At 41.4% G+C, this 23,536-nt stretch overlaps 1 protein-coding gene across 1 annotated transcript; it reads left to right on the plus strand.

The window, feature by feature from the left end:
• Positions 1-969: 969 nt before the first annotated feature.
• On the plus strand, positions 970-20,130 carry LOC117483510 (homeodomain-interacting protein kinase 1-like). Its single transcript, XM_034131869.1, is given in 17 exon segments — positions 970-1,314; positions 2,472-3,226; positions 4,678-5,051; positions 6,441-6,564; positions 7,460-7,579; positions 8,480-8,566; positions 8,655-8,836; positions 10,800-10,950; positions 11,819-11,916; positions 11,918-11,991; positions 13,149-13,267; positions 14,635-14,780; positions 14,933-15,067; positions 15,782-15,934; positions 16,222-16,433; positions 17,940-18,070; positions 18,436-20,130. Coding segments are annotated over 16 exon segments (3,237 nt in total). The 5' UTR covers positions 970-1,314; positions 2,472-2,473; the 3' UTR covers positions 18,814-20,130.
• Positions 20,131-23,536: the final 3,406 nt, after the last annotated feature.

A 23,536-nucleotide genomic window follows, 5' to 3' on the forward strand; every position in this document is an offset into this window, starting at 1 on the left:
AGAAACCTGTCATTCTGCATTAGAGGTATAACCTTTTTTTATGTTTTAGTTGGCTTTGAATATCCCTGATTTCTTTTATATACACTGTTTTACTATTATATCTATACGTCCCACTGCGTTTATCATACGGGAAGAGAGAAATAAGAATATTGAAAAGGAACAAGGAAATACTGGAAACAGTTGGAATTATAACAATTAAACTGCTTAAAAGTGCTCACCCTACTGTACAGTTTGTGTGTCAGAGGTGGGAAGTAACTGAGTACATTTACTCAAGTAGGCCTACTGTACTTAAGTACAATTTTGAGATACTTTTACTTTACTTGACTATTTCAATAGCTACATTTTACTTTTACTCCACTACAATTAAGAGGTAAATCGTGTACTTTTACTCAACTACAAACCTTTAGTTACTGTGCAGATTTGGATTAATGATGTGAAATATAATCAAGTCTTAAATCAGACTTTAGTTACTTACACCTGGAGTAAATTCACCCTGCAGTATACAAAGTCTTTAAAACTAGCTGCACCTTTACCAGCTTTGATAACACTTTAATTACCAATAATTATAATCAAAACATATCATATTATTCTGAAATAGACCAATCTGCATAGGCTAATGAGGACTTTTACTTTTGGTACTTTAAGTATATTTTTGAAGCTGATACTTTTGTACTTTTACTTTAGTAACATTTTGAATGCAGGACTTTTACTTGTTACAGAGTATTCCTACACTCTGGTACTTCTACGTATTTTATTCAAATACAAGATCTGTGTACTTCTCTTTATATATACAGTCTATGGTACTTCTCCCACCTCTGGTGTGTGTATACTGTATGTATTTATACTGATGACATTCTGTGAAATTGTACGATTTTTTGCTCTATCCCTGCGACCGTTGACGCATGTTACGTACGCTCCGTTACGTCCACTCAGTAGAAAGCGTACGTACAGTGGTGATGATGAGGATGATGATGATGGAGCTCTGTCTAGTCGACAGTGCTCATTATGATAGTATCTGACATTTCCTCTGACATTGTGCACATTCTGCTCGCTTCATACACGATGTGACTGCGGCTGTCAGTCCCTTATGACTGGGATGTGCGTAGCTAGCTAACGTTAGCCTGTTAGCTTAGCGCTCATCCATCCATCCTGCTACAGCGAGAGAGAGCTCGAGCAGCAGCTGGCCAGCAGCTCCCTCTGATCGGCTGCAGCAGCAACACACAGCTCGGTGTTCTTCTGAAGAGGAGAGGATGAAGATGATGATGATGATGAGGCCTTAAATATCAGATCGGTGTGTTCAGTCATCAAATACAGGTATTGTCACTCGTTAATGTGTATCCAGAAATTCTGTTATTAGTCCCACAGCAAAAGTGGCATAGCAGGTAAAAAAGGCAAGCAATGATAAAAAGGGAAAGACACATTAGTAATAAAGAAATAAAAAAGACAAATAAGTACACAACCATGACGAAAAAAACGATTGGCAGCTGTTTAAAAGAACTTAGTGACATAAATAACAGATTAAAGTATTGAGACCTTATAAAAATAAGACTGTTGGGACTTTTTTATTATTATTATCAGACAGCAGTTACATGTTATTACGCTCAGGGCCGTTTCTAGCTTTTAGGAGGCCTTATGCAAGATGCTGTTTGGGGGCCCTAGTTTTTTTCAAACTACAATGGTGGGATTCCGAAGCCTTTAAGTCTAAGATGATCTGTGGAGATGCATCAATCTGTTACACTTTAAGAGGAAAACAGGCTAATTTCACGAAAACCAAGCAATTGAAACTTACAAAGAATTATATTAAAAAGGTCAGAAATAAGGCTCCTCTACCTCAACAAATGCAAGAGATGCAGCATTTTCTCATCAATGTTTAATTTACATTTTTCATCTTCATCAGACGTCACTCCCAACGATAATTTGGACTTTATTACCCCACAAACACAAGCCACAGTTTTGCTATCATTGCCGTTTAGTTGTGTTTATATCCTACATTAGATTTGTAAGCATATAATGCTTCACCGAACACAGGAGGGGGCTTGGCTGTCTACAAATAAAGACGGCTAATTTTAATTCTCCCCAAATATATTGAGGCTGAACCTGAACTTTCAGCTTGGGGACCTTTATGCTGCTGCAACGCAAACATTTCCCAAATTGGGATCAATAAAGTACTTATCTATCTATCCATCCATCTATCCATCCATCAATCCATCAATCCATCAATCCATCTATCCATCTATCCATCCATCCATCCATCTATCCATCTATCCATCCATCCATCCATCTATCCATCTATCCATCTATCCATCTATCCATCTATCCATCCATCCATCTATCCATCTATCCATCCATCCATCTATCCATCTATCCATCTATCCATCTATCCATCTATCCATCTATCCATCTATCTATCTACACAATATAAAGTGTTCTTGACACACTTCTGATGGTTTCTGCTGATCTTCAACCTGCAGACATGGCGTCTCAGCTGCAGGTGTTCTCCTCTCCCTCCGTCTCCTCCACGGCCCACTCCCGCTCCAAGAGGCTGAAAGTGGAGAACCCCCCCACCTGGGAAGCCTCCAGCCAGCCGGGGGACAATGGTTACCTCCAGCAGAGCCCCTCCCAGGGAGCCGCCCCCTCCACCTCCAGCTCCGGATCAAACTTCAACCCGGTGTACAACTCCAACCAGGGACCCCCCCCGCCTTCATCTGGCTCCCGGGAGCAGACGGTGGTCCGAGCGGCCGACAGCACAGGTAGCGTACGCGAACCTCCCTCCTCCTCTTCCTCCTCCTCTTCCTCCAGCCGTCGTATAAAGGATGCAGAGTCCTCCTCCCTCTACCACAAGCAGCACAGCCTGAAGAGGAAGAGCGAGGAGGTGGACAGCAGCGACAGCGTTCAGATCCTGGAGGAGCTCTCGGCCCCCGTGGTGTCAAACCGAACGGGTGGAGGTGGAGGTGGAGGAGGAGGGGGAGGGGGGACGACCACAGCGCAGTCCATAGCTCACTCCACCTCCACCACCAAGAGCAGCTCCTCCCACAGCGAGGGCGACTACCAGCTGGTGCAGCACGAGATCCTGTGCTCCATGGCCAACAGCTACGAGGTGCTGGAGTTCCTGGGGCGAGGCACCTTCGGACAGGTGGCCAAATGCTGGAAGCGAGGCACAAACGAGATCGTGGCGATCAAGATCTTGAAGAACCACCCGTCTTACGCTCGGCAGGGTCAAATTGAAGTGAGTGTGTGGTTCTGAAAATAATAAACTCTCTAGAATGAACTATGATTAACTCTAGGAAAGACAGAACGTTATTCTCATTATGAAACTCTTAGAAGCTGATAAACATCCCAAATATGCTTAGAAATCCAAGAGAAAAAGCATTTCATTTTAAAAGTAATTCAGCAATGGTTATCTATACATCCATGAATACAGTGCAAACAGGAACTGCTCTAATCTAATTCAATATGACTTAATGGTGCCAAACAGCCAAAATGCACACAAATAAAGGCTAAAAAATGTGGTTTGAAAGCTGACTTACTGAGTCCATGACAGCTATAGATCTCCATGCTGTGCAGCGACGATATAACATACATATAAGGGGTTCATATCTGCTTTGTTTTCAGACACAGGAAAATCTGAGTGTTCTTGTTGTAATGACGGCTCCAATAAGACATGAATGCTAGTTTAGGGCCTGCTCACACAAAAGCAGACAGGGGACTATTGCCAACCTAGGCACACAATGTAAAGTAAACAAGAAGCCAAGAGGCGTGTTTCCCCCAATGGTTTCATGGAAACTATAGTCCCTAAAATATTTGTGTCACATAAAATAATTATACCAAATAGCAGTTAGATAAAAACAATAAGAAGCCCAAATCCATTCAGGTGAACGTTTTTCCCTCTGCATAATTAATGTATTTTTAATTTGACAGTACAACGCCTCCGAGTATCCGGTAAACATGGTTGTTATTCACACGGAGCTCCGACACTCCCTTCTATCCAGTTATAAACCGGATATCTAGCTTGTTTTTCAAACCTGTAGATGTACAGAAAAAAGCCTTTTTCAAACCACTTTACCACAAGATAAAGTTAGGAACAACTCACATGGAAAGAATTGCCATTTCAAGACATTCCATCCATATCATTATCTCTTAAAGTGGACCTATCATGCTATATTTGAATAATATAGTGTAGGACCATATCTATATAAGGCATATTTATACTTTTTTTTTTTTTCAAAATACCAAACAGATCATGCATTTTAGCCATGCCTCATTTCGCTCTATTTGAAAAATGTTAGCTCTGTTTTTGCAAGGGCTGATTCTGTGAGAACAGCACCATCTACAGGCCTGGCATATGTACTACAGCGTCTCCAGCGCTTTCGAACGGCAATGGCCGTGGCTGTCTCCTCCTGATTGGTGGAGTTGGCCCAATAGCCGTAGCGCCACTGTCCTGACGTCAGGACAGTGTTCAAATCTGGATCAGTTTTTATCAGATCCGTTGCAGCCCCTTTTTTAGAGATTTGGGTATGGAGGAAAATAGAGAGGGTTGTGTTTTCTGACACTTGGTGAGTTCCCTGGAACACCGGGGACACATATTCATGTAGAAAAGACGTACAAAAGTGCATTTTGCATGATAGGTCCCCTTTAAGCACTATACAATTTCCATTTCCCTCCCCCTCTCTCCTGCAGGTGAGCATCCTGAGCAGACTGAGCACAGAGAACGCCGACGAGTTCAATTTCGTCCGCTCCTACGAGTGTTTCCAGCACAAGAACCACACGTGCCTGGTGTTTGAGATGCTGGAGCAGAACCTCTACGACTTCCTGAAGCACAGCAAGTTCAGCCCGCTGCTGCTGAAGTGCATCCGGCCCATCCTGCAGCAGGTGGCCACGGCCCTGATGAAGCTGAAGAGCCTGGGGCTGATCCACGCCGACCTGAAGCCGGAGAACATCATGCTGGTGGACCCTCTGAGGCAGCCGTACCGAGTCAAGGTCATCGACTTCGGCTCCGCCAGCCACGTGTCCAAAGCAGTTTGCTCCACCTACCTGCAGTCTCGATACTACAGGTGAGTCAGCCTGGACTGTACCGTTAGAGCAGGGGTGTCCAGACTACGGCCCGGGGGCCAAATGCGGCCCGCGGACCATTTTGAATTGGCCCTCAGCTAATTAAAAAAGTATAATGACTTGAGTATGATAAACTTCAGCTTGTATATATGTTCAAATATATTACACAGTATTCATGTGTTAATAAGCCCAATTTTCTAATAAATTCAGTCAATTAAAGTTGAAAACATGTTCTAACAAATCTAACTTGATCAGGGTGTCCGGGGGTCTTAAAAAGTATTAAAAGTTGATCAATCAATTTAGCGAAAATTAAAAAGTATTAAACGGCATTTTCCAAGGTATTACATGTTGTAGCTTGTTTTCAAAAAGTATATCAATTGTCCAAAGAGGTTGTATTCTACAGTCTGCCTGAATGTAATCATTGCGTAGGTGTGCAGTGTGATTCTGTGTAGTTTATTTATGGCATCCCGTTGGATTTGACGTCATCTGAACAGGACATCGCACGCTCACTGCTTGATAGCGCGCGAAGGTCCGTTTACGCCGGTTGTTAAACAACATCGTTATGGGGAAATGCAAGTCTGCGTCCAAATGGTTGGAAGATAAGGAGGAAGGACAATCAATACTGTATATAGTCAATGTGAGGTAAAGTGTGTCGCCAATGTAACCAGTTAAAACTCCAAGTGGCGATGAGGTCTTAAAATGTATGGGAAGGGTCTTAAAAAAGGTCTTAAAAGGTCTTACATTTGACTTCAGGATTCCTGCATATACCCTGTTGATAAGAAAAAAGCCCAATAACTTAATTACATATCAAGCTTGAAATCTACTGTTCACATTTCCCCTTATTGTAAGCAATCTGAAGCTTCTGTTTCAAGGAATGAGCTCTGGAGAGCTGTGATGTAGGCAGTTTCAAGTATCAAGAATAATTGACCTACAATGGATTGATTTTTCCAAATTATAATAACTGAACTTATGAGTCAAAATATCTCTAGCGAGTGGGCCCAGCCCTTCGTATATTTTTCTGTATGTGGCCCTCGGTGAAAACAGTTTGGACACCTCTGCGTTAGAGCTTTGGAAGATGATCACATCAACACGGTTCTGAGGTCTTTAAAGTGGTTTCCTGTGAGTCAAATAATCGGTGTTAAATGACTTCTGCTGGTTTAAAAGGCACTTAAAGGGGTCCTATTTGGCTTTTGGGCAATTTCCATTTCCTGTAGTGTGTTGTATATATTTTTCTGCATGTAAATGGTCTGCAAAGACTACAATCCCTGAGTTTCTCGCCCACACTCCCCCCTCTACAAAGCACTATATAAAAAAAACGTGCCTTTTCTTGAATATTATGTAAATGACCTGCTCTTTTGTCTTTTTAACATACAGTTGTGTTGTGCTTGCAGAGCTCCGGAGATTATTCTGGGCCTTCCTTTCTGTGAGGCGATCGACATGTGGTCGTTGGGATGTGTCATCGCTGAGCTGTTTTTGGGATGGCCGCTTTATCCGGGGGCCTCGGAGTATGATCAGGTCAGCTGCAGCGCTCTCACACACACTAATATATTAGGAGAGAGTCATAAAGAGTTGGACATTGTAGAATTTTCTCATTTTATTATAGTTTACAAGAGTTAGATTGGAAGATTGATACCACTTTCTGTTTGAAGCTACAGTCAACAGCCGCTTAGCTTAGCTTAGCATAAAGACTAGAAACCAGAGGGTAAACAGCTTAAAGTATTCTGACCAGCACATCTAAACACATTAACATTTATATCTTGTTTGTGTAGAATTACTGATGTGTCAAGCTTGATTTTACAGTGGATAATGTGCAGGACTATAACTCTTCTTTGTTGCATATTTTTATATTGTTATATCATGTTAAATCAATATGTGGATTAACCCATCTAACTTTAGACAGTTACACAGACACATGCACACAAACTTGCATTTTAGCCCTTTCTCTGTGACTATGAACTTGTACAAAGTATGAAAAAACTGTAATTACTTTGTTAAAATGTCAAACATGTTTGTTGATTGAATTACTCTTATCAGTTTAAAAAAAATGTAACACTCTTAAAGGATGTTTGTGGACGCGTGGCAGTTTCAGACGCTTTGCATAAGTTTTTCATACGTTTTGCATACGTTTTTCATACGTTTTTCACAAGTTTTTCACAAGTTTTTCACACGTTTTGCATACGTTTTGCATACGTTTTGCATACGTTTTATGAAGCTTTAGCCAACTGCCAGGTTGCTTGGCATAAAGACCGGAACCTTCTTAAAGCAGGTTTGTCGACACGTGGCAGATTTTCACACGCATTGCATGTATTTATCCAAACCCACAATACCGCATTCAGAGAACCAGCCCTCAGGTGATGTTAACTGTTTAAACAAAAGGCAACTGAATGTTTTCTCCTGTTGTCTCCCTCAGATCCGTTACATCTCCCAGACGCAGGGCCTCCCTGCAGAGTATCTGCTGAGCGCAGGGACCAAGACCAGCCGCTTCTTCAACAGAGGCCCCGACTCCAGCTACCCCCTCTGGAGACTCAAAGTGAGTTTCTCTGCACAGATGGGGATTACTGAGCCTGAATTAAAACATGTTCAACAAGTTCAACATTAACACGGACAAGTTCTCAAGACAGAGTACAAGAAAATAAAGTGAGTTGAAGCAGGAGGGCAGGAAACATAGACTATAAACACAAATACATTATTGTCTGAGTTATCCAATTACATTGCCCCTGGTCAAAGACCTCAAATATAAAGAGTAAGGACATGACAGCTTTGTTATAAACAGGCTCCAAAACGTACAAAAACATTGAACAATTATTTCAATTCTCAAAGTAGGAATCCAACAAAGTCACCTACAACAATGCAGCACCAGGAAAACAAAACAAAAGTAACCAATAAATAGCAGTTTCCATATACTGTACAGTACAACGCATTTTTTTTATAGGCGACATAAACTGATACTTCATGTAAAAAATGTAGTAGAATGAAGCAACATGGTTTTCTATTCCTATCCCTGTATCGAATCACTTTGAAAAACTAATTTTTGTGTGTGTTACTTTCAGTTTGTTTTCCTCTATTTGTATTAAAATGTGTTTAGTTGCTGGTTTTAGTTTAGTTTATTTTCTGTATGTAAATGTTTCTGTTTTTATGTGAGAGCACTTTGTAACTTTGTTTGATACAATCTGCCACAGAGTCCATCCCCACAATGTAACCACTATGTTCCTCTGCATCATTCACAATCAACCTCTTGTACACCTTTCAAACTGTCTGATGTCATGTTTTAATTCCTTCCTCCAGTTCGTTCCACAACATCAGCCCTCACATTTATATTTGTATTGTTTAAAGATTGGAAACACAATGCTGTTTTAAGTTAAAGAGTCTATCATTAAGCATATTAGCAGTACATATACTGAAGTGTTGCTATGGTTATTTCTCTCTGCAGACGTCCTCTGAGCACGAGGCGGAGATGGGCATCAAGTCCAAGGAGGCGAGGAAATACATCTTCAACTGTTTGGATGATATGATGCAGGTGAGCTTCTTTCCTTTCCTATACACTTCTCACAGTTTAGGGTGCTCCAGGAAGCCGTTTGACAAACTCACTTCCTGTGGCTCTGCAGGTGAACATGACGAACCTGGAGGGGACGGACATCTTGGCAGAGAAGGCGGACCGGCGGGAGTTCATCGACCTGCTGAAGAAGATGCTGACGCTGGACGCAGACAAACGCATCACGCCCATGAAGACGCTGAACCACCCCTTCGTTACCATGACGCACCTGCTGCACTTCCCTCACAGCTCACAGTAAGTGCAGGACTCGCTGAGGATCAAGACTGAAGTTAGGTTCCATCTTTGTTCACCATTTTTTTCAGTTTTTCACAAATACAGTATGTCCAATATTTATAAACCCCACCCCCCTCCCCCCCTCCCCCCCTCCCCCCTCCCCCTCCAGGTGGTATTCCCCAATGAGTAGACAAACATACGACAGAAAGATCATACAAATATATATAAATACAAGTAAAAAATAAATAAAACAAATCAATAAAATAAGGAATAGACCAAAAATAATTACATACAACAAACAGGGTTCATACGGTCATTAAAAACCTGGAAAAGTCATGGAAATTCAAAATGCAAATTCCAGGCCCTGGAAAAGTTATGGAAAACAATATTTTTCCCAAAGTTTTGGAAAAGTCATGGAAATGTAACCAAAGTTGCATCAAATATAATTTATATTTTATCTTATCGCCGAAATAGTAATACTATAATGATAATAAATACTGTATCGTATAGTAATGAAACGTAAAATGGCATTTAACTGTCGAAGTATTTAGCTGGAGAGAGTTTTACAATCATGCCCTAGTCTACAGTGGCTTTAGTCTGTAGGAGCTAGTAAGCCTACTATTTGATTTGTTTTAGATAGGCACAACATGTTTCATATGCAGACCTTATTTTCCAGCTTAACATGTTAAAATAAAAAATTTTCAGTGGTACCGCTGAGAAAGAGTAATTTTTTTGGTCATGAAAAATGAGGTAAAGGTCATGGAGAAGTCATTGAAAATCATTGGTGAAAAAGTGTATGAACCCTGAACAAAATAATAATGATACAGTATACAAGTAAATACTCAGATATAATAAAACATCACGCACATAACCCAAACAAAACATTTTAGTTTATGCTATTCTTATTGCCAGCCTTCTAAACCCCTAGTGCATGGGTCGGCAATAGGCGGCCCGCCAGCAATAATATTTGGCCCGGAAAATTATTTTGAGAATAAAAATAAAAGATTATTTGGAGATCTTTTTTTTTTTACAATATCGGACCGACAGTCGCACATATAGGCTATAATGTCCGAATAGAGAATCTACCTACACCTGAAGAATGCTTATTGTACTTTTATCCATGTTGAGAGTGAATGACACACAGCACAGGCACAATCTGGCAGCGGGGTGCACTGACGCTGATAGTGGATCAATAAGTAGGTGGACAGCGCGTGGTGCTGAAATAGCCAACATGTGGTTTGTGGTTTGAAAAAAAATAACACCAGCTCACTAAATCATTCAAACGTAATGCTTACTTATATGTGAACAGTAACAAAGTTCAGTCAAAACATTGACAACAAAATCGGAGAAGCCGCTTGATCATGGAGGGCGAGGGGTGGTGGTGCATATGCTGCCACCCCAGTTGGCACCTTTGTTTTGAAAGAAAAGTTTTGGCTCATCGGACATTTATGAGAGAAAATCCCTAATGTCCGAGTGCAAGTGAATGCAGCACAAGACGCGAGCCTTGTAACCCCATCCCCCGGCCCTGGCGCGAGCATGGAAATGTGATTGTCATTTGAACGGGACGGCGCAAAACGAGAAGCATTCCATCTACAATGACAGAGAAGAGACTGTCATGTTTGGCTGTGCTCAGCATTGATTCAAAACGCACTAAAGCTTTGGATCTTAATAAGCTTGTGAGCAGGGGCGGACTGGCCATCTGTAGAATCTGAAGAATCACAGAACGGCACCGCAGCGAGGCTCCCCCCCCCCCCCCCGTTGACAGTTCACTAGCACCCCGCCCCCCAAGCATTCGAACGTGTCACATGTTTTAACAATCAATGACTTAAATAAGCCTTTGATTATGTTCCGGCCCGCCATCTAGTGGCTCACAAAAAAATTGGCTCAAGGCCAAACTGAATTGCCGACCCCTGCCCTAGTGTGACAAGGTACGTAACAACTTCGAGCCCACATGTTCACCATTTTTAATAATGTCATTTTACAGCATGAAATCCTGCTTCCAAAATATGGACATATGCAAACGCAGATGCAGCGCCTTTGAGAACGGGAAGAACATGTTCTCCAGCAACACCACGTCGAGTGCAGCCGCCAACCTCACCGTGACCTTCAGCAGCCAGCTCAACCAGCACAGCCAGGTGAGGAGTCCTGCGTCTGCCTCAGGGGGGGTGGGGGGTTCACCTGCTGAAGGTTATAAAGCAGCCTTTTCAATTAAGTTCTCAAACCATTGTTGAACCTGCCTTCTTTTAAGAGTAAAACCTGTTAGATGAGTAAGGGATAATGTGCAGCGAGGCGGTCATTATGGGTAAAAGCACACCCGACAGGCAGATCAGGATCCTGACGCGAAGCATGCAGTTTGCTTTTCAGCCAAACTGTATACAGTTCAATCGACCGGACTTCTTTCTGCAGATGTGAGCGTCCTTAACAACGGTCAATAAGTCCTTGACAGCGGTCTGTCTGTTCTGGATTAACAACGTGTCACGTGTTCTGAATTGACCAATCAGAATCGAGTATTCAACTAAGCCATGTAATAAACTGGAATATTGTGCAATTCATCTGGAGTTATATTTTTTGCAATGGAGGATTTTTTTTTTGAGTGAGAGGTAGGTAGAAGGTCCTCTTCATTGTTGTAGTTTTTTAGAGAAAACATTCATTATTAAACAGTCAATTTATTTTAAACATACAATTGAATTTCTATTTTAAATTCAGGAAATGTACAAAAATGTTACTTAATCACTAACTTGTATAATTAAATACCAGTTAAATTTGTTTAAATGTATTGAACATTTGAGATGTATTTGTATTTCATTCTGCATACGTCTCTTTAAGCAAATTGGCCCGTTGCATGTTCTGTATGTATGGGTGTGTTCTGACTTGTATATGTAAAAGTGTCTTGAGGCGTCAAACAGACTGGAAAAGCGAGTCCATTTACCGTAGACGTTCTTGCTGAACTGGACTCATATTTCGCGGCTTTGATCTGAATATCTCTGCTCGCTGTGTCTCCAGATGTCCTCAGCAGGAGCCCAGTCTCTGTCCCTCAGCAGTAACGTCCCGCTGCTCAACTACCAGCCCGGCCTCTACCAGCAGGCCACCATCAACATCCCCCGCCCCCCCCCAGCTCTGCACCCAGACCGAGCCCTTCCAGCAGACCCTCATCGTCTGCCCCCCCACCATCCAGGGTGAGAGGGCCACATGTTAGTGTCATGTTGCGTCAATGAAAATAAATATCATTTCATAGTCACCTAGAAAATGTTGAAATAACTACATTTTTATATTTCCCAAAAATGTAAAATACATTGAAACTTTTAAATCCAGGCATAATTTATTTCTTTTTGCAACTGCCATTTATTTAATCAAATAACTTTTCATATCTCACATTGCAATTTGATTACGATTTTTTACCTTATTCTATTTTAGCTTATTTTTCTTCTAGTTCTGTATTCTCTCTTTACTGTTTTTTAAATGTACTGAATGAAATGACTTTTCATAAAGTGTTTGTCTTAATAGAGTGCCAAAGTGACGCGTCCTAAAACCCAGAAGTAAGTTATAATTTTACCACTTCTGGTTCCTTCGACAAAAAGCAATGGGATTTCTCCATAGGATTTTGGGAAATATCTGTAAATAAGGTCTGTGGTTGAAACACATTGAAGAGACGGATCACGTTTTGTTCTACGACATTAAATACATCAGCAGTGACCTCACTGGTGATTTCTGAAGAGTTTACGTGTCTGAAAAACGATGGTTGTTACCAAGTGGCTGAATAGGACTACAGAAGTTGAGGCCGTTTTACGTCATTACACCGAACACGTAAACACTCCTCTAAGTTTGTTTGTCCTGTTCTGCTTGAAAGCAAGTACCTGCCTCCTGCAAACTGTTCAAACAAACGCTTCACCATTTAGAATCTGTATGTTTGAATATGGATCTTAAGTTGGCGTGACGTTGAAGCAGCGACCCTGCTGTAGTTCGTTTATAGCATAACGTTAGCATTTTGCTTCTGGCGACTAGATTTATGATTAGAAAATTATAAAAGTAGGGTAGACATGTGGATATTATCCGGCTGAACAAAACGTGATCCGTCTCTTAAATGTGTGTCAACCATCAGTACCTTATTTCCAGCTATTTTCCAAAATCCTATGGAGAAATTGCATTGCGTTTTTGTCGAAGAAACCGGAAGGAGTTTACTTCCGGGTTTTAGGACGCGTCACTGTGGCACTCTATGCTTAATGTATATGTTATGCAACTTGCTACATAATCCCTATATAGACTCTATATTTAGTTTATTTTTGTATATACATTGAATGAACCAATATCACCTGCCTTCTTCTTCTCCCTCCAGGTCTCCAGACATCCAGTAAGCCCTCTGGTTTTCCAGTGAGGATGGACAGCTCCGTCCCCTTAGGTCCTCAGAACCAGAACTCCCAGTCTCTGCACATCCAGCCCGGCATGCTGGCTCAGGTGGGACACACTCTTCTTCCAGTATCCATAAGCACCAGCAGGGATGACATTTAACTGAGTACATTTACCCAAGTAAAAGTGTAAGGTACCTGTACTTGTGTATTTCCATGTTATGTTACTGTTAACACCTTTCAGAAGGAAATGTATTTTCAACTCTCCACTCTCTTCACAAATCAAACCCCCCAGAACAGGGGTACTCAAACTTTTTTTATTAAAGGTTCACTTGTGAATTTTATACAAGGTCACTGGTCCGGATCAATGCCAGTAAAGTCCCCCCCGGAGCGGAGCAACGAAACTGAAATTAAGAAGCAGTTTCTTACGGCGCGCTATGCATGGGGCCCCCTTGAGGGAGTTTCCCGACATGTCGTTGCAGTAAATTAAAGGGTGTTTCATGTTGTCGTTGCTGTGGACCTTCTTAATCGACCTTCATCAGGTTTCAGCAGAATATGCAGCAGGTCTGTACCCACCATGTCTAAACACCCCCCACTGCTCCCCCCAGGCCTCACTCGACCCCCTGCTGGTGGGCAGTCTGTACGCCTCTCTGGCTGAGTTGCCGTCTTTAGGTTGCAGATGTGCGAGTTTTGCCGGCTTACTGGATCAGAATGCCTCCGTGCTGGTAAAACACCATCATCACGACTGGATCACATCTCTTATTTCTTCCTGTTCCCTCCTAATGTATGTCTAGACTGCAGCTGGACGATGGACGCATGCGCACAATGTGATTTCATGCTTTTGCTTTCTGCTTCAGGTGGTAGAAGCATAAAACTCTATTTTCAGAGTTGGTATTAGGCTTTCTCCGCTATAAACAAATAAACCTATTTCCAAAAATTGTATACTATTCCTTTAAATTAAAAGATTCCTTTCATCAGTCACATCTAGCGAAAGATGTTTTTAAAACTGCAATGTAAAAAAAATACTGTTGCGTTTTAATGCTGTAGAAGCTTTCTCTATTTTTGTTTTGTTTTTCAAAAAGGTTGAACTCATGCCAAGAGACAACTCACTTTCTTCCTCTCCTCGTCCCAGACTAACACATCCTTTAACTTTCAGGGGGGCTCTGTTCTTTCTGGACCTTATCTTTACGGCTTGGCATAAGAACCTAAACCTGAACATGTATTTACTTTATTTCCTAAAGTTTCCATCCTGAACTTAGGGTTCTTGTAATATTTGTGTGTGTGTGTGTGTGTGTGTGTGTGTGTTGTGTGTGTGTGTGTGTGTGTGTGTGTGTGTGTGTGTGTGTGTGTGTGTGTGTGTGTGTGTGTGTGTGTGTGTGTGTGTGTGTGTGTGTGTGTGTGTGTGTGTGTGTGTGTGTGTGTGTGTGTGTGTGTGTGTGTGTGTGTGTGTGTGTGTGTGTGTGTGTGTGTGTGTAGCAGGGCTGGCCAGCTGGCACTCAGCAGATCCTCATCCCCTCCACCTGGCAGCAGATGCCCGGCATGGCCCTACACAACCCGGGGCAGAACGTGGTGCCGGACCCCCCCATGGGGGCCTCCGACAGTCAACAAGGCTCTGGCTGGAGGTGAGTTGAATCCCATAGGACTTCATTCTGCATGTTAAAACACACCTTCAGGTCATTGTATTATTAAAACTTAAAAGAAAATGTATCTCTGTGAGGTCAGTCAGTCATAGATGCAGTTTAAAATAAATAAAGTGTGTCCTTCCTTCTCTCAGGGGTCGCCATGGCAGCCAGTTCGATGGCGTCGGTCACGCTGCCTCCCAAAGCCACGCTGCCTCCCAAAGCCACGCTGCCTCCAGACCCCAACAGGGCAAGAGGGCAAAGGCTCGACACGCAGAGAGCAGAGCCAGGTCTCCTGTCACACTGCCTTGCATCCACATTATCTGCATGGGGGGGGGGGGGTGTCCATAAATTGTAGTGGTGGTGGTCTGTTACCTGGCTTCATATCTACTTGGTAATGGGCTGCAGTGATATCCATTAAACCTTTATCCTACAGTCAGCAAATTGTGAAGAATTGAAGTTTCCAATAGTAATACCAAAACCAACAGTTAACTGATACAACTAACTCCTACTAACAATTGTGTCCGTGTATCAAAGCCATATATTTAACATTCCTCTGAGACATAGAGCTCCATTGTCGTTCAAAAACCACTTTGTTGATCTGGGTGAAATGTTGTTTCACTACCATGAGCACACAAAGGGTAGTTCATTTAGAAATAACCCCACATACACTATACTGATGCCCCAAGTACTTACTAGATTAATCTGCCTCTGAAAATAGTCCCGAAAAGTCTCTTTTAACTCATGTTTGAGTATTTATATTTATTATTTATATGTATTTATAACAATGGTAATATAATATAACAGTAGATTGAAGCAACGTAAATAGGTGGCAGGTCACCTAAGATAAATATTTGCAATAAAACAGTGATGGAGCATCTTAATAATAATAATAGTACATTTTATTTGTATAGCACACTTCAAAAACAACGTCATCTCAAGGTGCTTCACAAAAAAAAAGTTATCTACGAAACATATTTATTAAAAAATCCTCTTCCGTGCAGGCCTGTGTCGTCGGCCACTGTGCTCCAGAACCCTCCTGCTGGTGATCAGTCTCAGCCAATCATCATCTCCGACACCCCCAGCCCCGCCGTCAGCATCATCACCATCCACAGCGACTCGGAGGACGAGGACGACAGGAAGTTCCCCGCTGGCTGGTGAGCTCACTTCCTGTCTCTGAGAGGTTTTTCATTTAGCTGAAATTGTTATTTTTACACATTTATTTGTAATTAACGATTCAATAAAGTCAGACTGAAGCATCCTTTGTGCATCAGTCAAGTGATTGTGCTGTTATGTTGAATGTTTGCTGTTTGTTTTTCATGTATTGTGTCTTGATATTCGTCTATGTTGATGTTACACATGGAGCTGCTGTGATGAGTCAAATTTCAGACTTGATCTGACCAATAAAGTATTATCGTATTATCGTTATTTCCCTCTCCTGCAGCTCTGGAACGAGCCAGCGGACCAACGTGATCAGCTGTGTGACGGTGCACGACTCTCATGACTCGGACTCCTCCACCAGCAGCCCTCTGAGTACCAAGACCCCCCCTCTGAGCACAAAGACCCCCCCTCTGAGCACCAAGACGCCCCCGCAGCCCGCCCAGCCTCTGGCCGTCATCGTGCCGTCTGTGAAGAGCCAGCCGGGGGAGAGCTCGGGTCAGTAATCAGCAGCGAATATTCGGCCCGCGCGGGGGAGGGGGGGGTGCGTAGTAATCAGCAGCGAACCGCTTCAACACGTGTATTTCGGTTTATTCACGGCATTCATTTTGTTATTCTACAGTATTGTTGTTTTATAGTTATTTGTTAATGTAAATAACCCAATTTGTGTTCTTTGAAATTGAAAAGGATATTGCATTGTGTTTGTTACTTTCGTTGCAGTTGTATACGTCTTAAGTGTAATTTGGCTTGGCTTCCTATTTTGTATGGACATGCTTTTATTTTGAAGGAGAGTTAGCGCTGTTGACAGGAAGTTGTTGTTGCTATGGAAACAACGTGACGAAGATTAACGGAGAAAAATTAATATCTACATATAAAGACGGAGAAAGTAAACGATAACGTTTATGGTTAAGTGTTAGCACCCCCCGAAGAGGCACAAGCTCTTACGTTGATATTGGAGTTTTCAATAAATTCAATTTTGCAGCTGCCAAAAAAAACAAACAAATAACGAAATTGAAACCCGCAAAGTACTCCAACGAACGGATATTCGGATATTCGGGTACAGCCCTAAAGAATACAATAAACACAGCAGCATAATAATAATAAAACTGTACACTAACAGTGTGTAAAAAGAGCAATTTAATAACTACAGGAAACATAGACGGTCAAATGTGGCAGATACGTAATTGCACGTTATTCTTTATGCAGTATAGATGACCTGATTGGTCTCGTATATCAAATGTTTTGCTGGTGAGATTGAGATACTAGCTGCATGATAGAATTGGGAGGGATGAGACCCCCCACACAGTGAAATGTGTTCTCTGCTTTTAACCCATCCTAGTACCAGGAGTCTAGTACTAGGAGCAGTGGGCAGCTATTGTACAGCACCCGGGGAGCAATGGGAGTGAGGGGGGAAGGGGGGTGTCCGGTGCCTTGCTCAAGGGCACCACGGCAGGGCAGGAGGTGAACTGGGACCTCTCCAAGTAGCAGTCCACACTCCATATTTTAGGTCTGGTCGGGGACTTGAACCGGCGACCCTACGGCTCACAGTCCAAGCCCCTACTGACTGAGCCACACACACACAAAAACGTATCATATTGACATTGTGGAGGTTCTTCAGTGTGAATAAAAGAAGACACAGCTCAAATTGTATTTCTCCAATAACCTAGAACATTTTTATTTCGAGATTTATTTGAGTGAGATTAGGAGCAGGAGGTCCTTTTTAATTTGGTGCCTTTTTGTGGAGAAGATGTAACTTGTTAAATAGTCGTTAATTTCATCACTGTCACATCTAGTGAAAGATTTTTGGAAATACAGTACAATACAGTATATCTATTCATTCTTATTTTATTTAACCAGGTGTTATTGCATTAAGTAGCCTCAATGGATCAATTTAAGGTGCATTAATAATCAGCTCAGCTCTATTAGCAAGTTAGATCCTCTTTACCTGAAGCACATGTAAGCTAATCCTTCTTGGAACTTTTGTTTTTGTTTTTCCACTCGTAGATCAAGCTACAAGTGGCTCTGGAAAATCCAAGAAAGCGTCGACTCAGCAGTCGAGTCGGACCGGAGACTCCAACACTGACCGCCATCAACGAAACACATCCAGCAGATCTCAGCCTCTCAACCTCAGTCAGGTAACTGCTTTTATTTATTCATTTGACAGGGGACTGACATTAGCCAACAGAAATGAACATGCTAAAACGAAATGCTCTGAGAACCTTCCACATGCTTTCAGCCTTCTTGCAGTCACCTGAAGTACATCACACCAGTAGCTTTGTGACTTGAAGTGGGAGTATTTCTGACCCTTTTTTAAATGTATTTGTTTGTTTATTCCACACATGGCAGTTATTTTAAAACAAAACATGTACACTTTACAAAACATGTACACTTATACTGTTTTTTAAAAATGTTATAGCGCATGGTGGAAAGGAGCAGGGAGAAGAACATCTTATTTTACAATTTAAAAACAGAACACCAAACCGTCTCTCTGTGGTTTCAGGTACAGCAGTCTGTGATGTCATCTTCCCTCGACCCAACAGGAAGCAGTATCATCCTGAGGAGGCAGCCCACCTACCCTCCTCCCGTCTCCTCCCACTCGTCCTTCCTGCTCCACGAGAACCCCCTCTTCAGCTCCGCCCCCAACCTGTACGCCTACCCCGCTTCTGCCGCCCTGGCCTCCGTCTCGCAGGCTGTGGACCAGATGCAGGGGGGCCGGGTCGGGGGGGCCTTCTCCTCCCTGGCGCTGCTGCAGAAGACCGGCAGCCTGGGGGTCTCTCCGGCACAGTACGGTAACCAAAACCTCCAGCAGGGGGTGCTGCCTTTTCACCACGCCAGTGCTACTTACCAGAGAAAACTCAACCAGTTCCCCTACCTGTAAACACCAAATGACCGAGACTAGAGACGAGCACAAGCTCATCACAAGCGGCTTATTTGACATTTTCTGTTTTTTTTTTTTTAACCCATCGTATTATCTTAAAATGTGTTGAAACTTCGTTAAACATTTAATTTATTTATATTTTAATCATGGTCTGTTTTAAAATCTTTTCCAGCGTTTTCGTGTTTTTGTGTTGCATACATATACAGCCAGTTAACAGTAACAGTGCAGTCGGCAAGTATCTACTTATTTACAGATGTATTGTTGTGTTGGCTCTGCACTCCAATACATTCGATTTTACAATTAAACAATAAGTATAAAGTGCTGACGTCTGGCTTTAATTTAAGGTTGTCTACACACAGACCAGATGAAGCAAGTAGGAATTGTAGCCCTTTTTTGTACAAAGTCCCTAAATGTTAAGGGACTAATCATACAGCTGCAATTCTACTATTCCTGATAGTTTGCTAACATGTTGAGCCCCATTTTTTTTAACTTTATTTGAGAGAGAAGTGTTGAGGAGAAACTGGAACTTGACTACATGCTGTGCTGTCCAAAAATGTTATTATTATTTTGTATCTCTATTGTAATCTATATTAAGTCACAAACCCAATCGCCTTACCTGTTAATCCGTTTCTTGATTGTTTTTATACTTTAATGTCAGCAGATTGTGATACAGTACGTTAGGCGTTTTAAAGTTTCCTTTATGAACGTTTGTGTGTGTGTGTTTTATCTGTATCTGGAGGAAGTAAGCTGTGTCTGATAATGTTCTTCAAATGTTTTCCATGTTAATTATGTTTTAGTGTTGGCTATATACTTGATTATATGTATATGTGTAGGACATAACATTATATAGGGTGTGGTATTACAGTAAGAGGGGATTGTCGTGTTTTTTTTACAGTTTTAAATGTATTCTTAAGGTTGCATGGGTCTGACATGGAGTAGCATTCAGGAGAGATGCGTACAAACTGCATCGCATATATATGTTATATTTAATTTGTGGGACAAACACATTAAGGATATTGGTACATTGTTAAACCCGTGTCTTGTGAAGTGATGTCTGTGATATTAAAATGTCTGCATCAAAATCTGATCGGGCATCACACTATCACATCAAAGCTAATGCGTTTAAAATTGTGAAAAAAATCTGAGAAAAAGATGATATATAAAAATACAAATTGATGTTCAATGTGTAACTGCTTATAAACAAATCATTGGTTTGGTGAAATGGTGGCTTTTGCTGTGTTGTGGAGTGCTACGTTACAAAAAACACTCAATGGACCTTAACCCGTATATACGCAATAAAATCTTCTCAAAACAGAATTTGAGACTCTTTGATGATTAAACTGAAGGATTGTTTTCAAATTACACAAACTCATATACTGTACATCCTAATGAAATACAGAATCCAACAGAGAATAATAGTCTTATCCTACCCTTGCATCACTACGGAAGAGGGTTAGGGCCACGTGACATTTTCATTTGAGATCTGACCAAAAGTGTATTTGTTTTTAGATCTGAGAATACTCCGAAAAAAAGAGTCAGAATTTTGAAATAAGTCAAAAGTTAAGAAAACAAAAGTCAGAATCTAAAAAACAGACAAAATTCAAAAGAAAAGTAGGAATTCTGTAAAAACGTAAGAATTCGAAAAAGGTCAGAATTTAACAAAAAAAAGTCAGAATTCAAAAGAAGAAAAAAAGTCAGTATCGGAATGCATTTTTTTAGGGACAAAAACGTGTCCCTAACCATCAGCCATATAATCTCTAACTCACAGAATAAAAAAGAAAGTCCGAATTTAACAAAAAAAGGCAGAATTTAACAAAAAAGAGTCAGAATTCGAAAAAAAAGTCTGAAAGAAAATCAGAATTCTGAAATATATGAGATTATAAAAAAAAGTCATAATTCGAAAAAGGTCAGAATAATTTTTTTTCAGAATTTAACAAAAAAAAGTGAGGATTCGTAAAAAGTAAGAATACGAAAAAAGTAAGAATATGAAACAGTCAGAATTTAACAAAAAAAAATCATAATAAAAAAAGGTCAGGATTATTAAAAAAAAAGGCAGAATCGGAAAAAAATCAGAGCTCTGAAAAAATTCTGTTCGATAAAAATGTCAGAATTCTCAGATTCCGAAAATCATAGAGTTCTGAATTTTTCAAAAAAAAATTGTCCCTAACCCTCAGCCATACATATCTTATGGCGCATTTCCACTACACGGCCTCGCTCGGCCTCGCTCGGCCTCGCTCGGTATGGCTAGGCCTCGTTAGGACTGGCTCACTTTATGGCGCATTTCCATTACAGTTTAGGAACTGGGGTAGTATCTATAGTAACGCAGTGTAGGCGGAGCCGTGACGTCATCTTCAATGAGAACCACAAAACCAACATCAGCCGTTAGCTGTTAGCACTCAAGCTCACAGCTCCTCATATCTGTTCAGAAACTAGACAAAAGTTAAACAAGTACAAACCACAGACTGCCTGTGTCATGGCGAATACAGTCGCTGGTTTATTTATGTCTGTATAGGCCGTTGTTGTGAGTGTGGACGGTCGGAGCATATACTGCGTTAGCTTAGCCGATCTCCATTTAGAAGACACGCATTTTAAAAGATTTTTCGCCTGCCGTCTGTCTGCAGACTTGTCAAAGCATTAATTCATGGTTTTTACTAACCGGTATCAGTATGTTGTTACTTCGGCATCATTTTGAAACGTGTATTACAATTAAATCACGGTCAAATATGTCCATCTTGTTGTAGTTGTAGCCCCCTTGCCAGCGATTCTCTCTCTAGTTTAGCATACTCAGCCCGACTCAGCCTCGTTGTCTCTGGCCCTAGAACCACGATTTTATGAGGCCAGAAAAACTGTGAATTAGGACCCGCCGGCCGGTACTAGGCCAAGTGGAAACGCAACCAAAGACGGGCCGCTGACGTCACAGCCCTCTTAAACCGTGCTCCGCGCTGTAGTGGAGACGCGCCATAACTCACAGAATCAACTTTTGGAAAACATTTTTTAACATGCTGTTCTTGAAAGAAAGGCATGGCAACGTGCTGCTTTATTAGTATCTATACACGTGACATTATTTTATACATATTTGGGTGTAAAGCTGAAAGGGGGAGAAGATAAATTATGTAATGGCCCTTCTTTTAGCTTAACATGAAGAGAAAGTGGGGAAAGTGAGGAGATACATGAGACACACCTGTGAGCTGGGGGAGGGGGAACCACAAAGGAAGGATGCATGGAGGAGAACAGAAAGAAAGCCTTTTGAAATAAGTGTTGTAAATAAAGTAAACATGGTGGCAGTAGTTGGAAGTGTAGGCTTAAATAAAACCGTCTTGGATGTAGCTGAAGACTTCCTTGTCTTCATTGGATGCTTTTTAATTTGACTGTATCCCACTGAAATGTCCACAGCGGAAATAATGAGTGATCTAATCTATTATCCACAGAAAATTAAATGGCTTCTGCTCAGCGATTATTCTCAATTTTAGCCACCGCAGCAGTCGGGCAGTCATTTTTTAAGTCCTTTTTTTATCCGTGGAAAGCAACTTAGTTAATCTCAAGTGTTGTACTTGATTTGATATTTTTGTGTAGTTTAGTATTTACAATTTGTATTATTTGCTATGGGCCCGAGCACCAACAAAAATGGGGACGAGGACCGTCTAAAACTGGTGGTATTATTGTAATTCTTTAGGGGCACTTTTGAAGGGCCTAAGATATCTGAAAACTCATGAAAGACTGCACATGTGGGGAGTGGCGAAAAATAGATATTTGATAAGGAGGTTTGGCTTGGCAAGTTGGTATAGCCACGCCCACAATCCGTTTTCAAAATAAAAGCCCCCAACTTCAACTTTGACATGAGCTTGACGTGGGAAGTAGTGGAGTACAAATACTTCGTTACGGTACTTAAGTACTTTTCTATGGTATCAGTACTTTACTCCACTACCTATCTTTCTGACAACTTTTTACTTTGACTTCTTACATTTTAAACACTAATACCTGTACTTTCTACTTCTTACATTTTCCAAACAGGCTGGTTCCTTTAGTTTGAATGTGTGTCTGGTGGCGTGATCATTATTATTTAGAGTCATTGCGTGCCTTTTGATTTGAACACGATCCGTGTATCCATCATTTCCTGGTCTTCTCTAAAGAAGAGGGACCAATGAAAACGTTGTCATGTTGCCGTTGTTCAGCGTGGAAACATTCATTAGCTAATAATGACATTATTGTTCTATTAATATAAAGGGAGGTCAGGTACTCTTTAAAACAGCTGGTAGTTATGGGTACTTTTTACTTAAAGGGGACCTATCATGCAAAATGCACTTTTGTACGTCTTTTATACATGAATATGTGTCCCCGGTGTTCCAGGGAACTCACCAAGTGTCAGAAAACACAACCCTCTCTATTTTCCTCCATACCCAAATCTCTAAAAAAGGGGCTGCAACGGATCTGATAAAAACTGATCCAGATTTGAACACTGTCCTGACGTCAGGACGGTGGCGCTACGGCTATTGGGCCAACTCCACCAATCAGGAGGAGACAGCCACGGCCATTGCCGTTCGAAAGCGCTGGAGACGCTGTAGTACATATGCCAGGCCAGTAGATGGTGCTGTTCTCACTGAATCAGCCCTTGCTAAAACAGGGCTAAATAAGTGCAAATTGAGTGAAATGAGGCATGGCTAAAATGCATGATCTGTTTGGTATTTTGAAAAATAAGGTATGGTCCTACACTATATTATTATAA

Source organism: Trematomus bernacchii, unplaced genomic scaffold (assembly GCF_902827165.1).
Source record: "Trematomus bernacchii unplaced genomic scaffold, fTreBer1.1, whole genome shotgun sequence".
NCBI classification, from domain to species: Eukaryota; Metazoa; Chordata; class Actinopteri; order Perciformes; family Nototheniidae; genus Trematomus; species Trematomus bernacchii.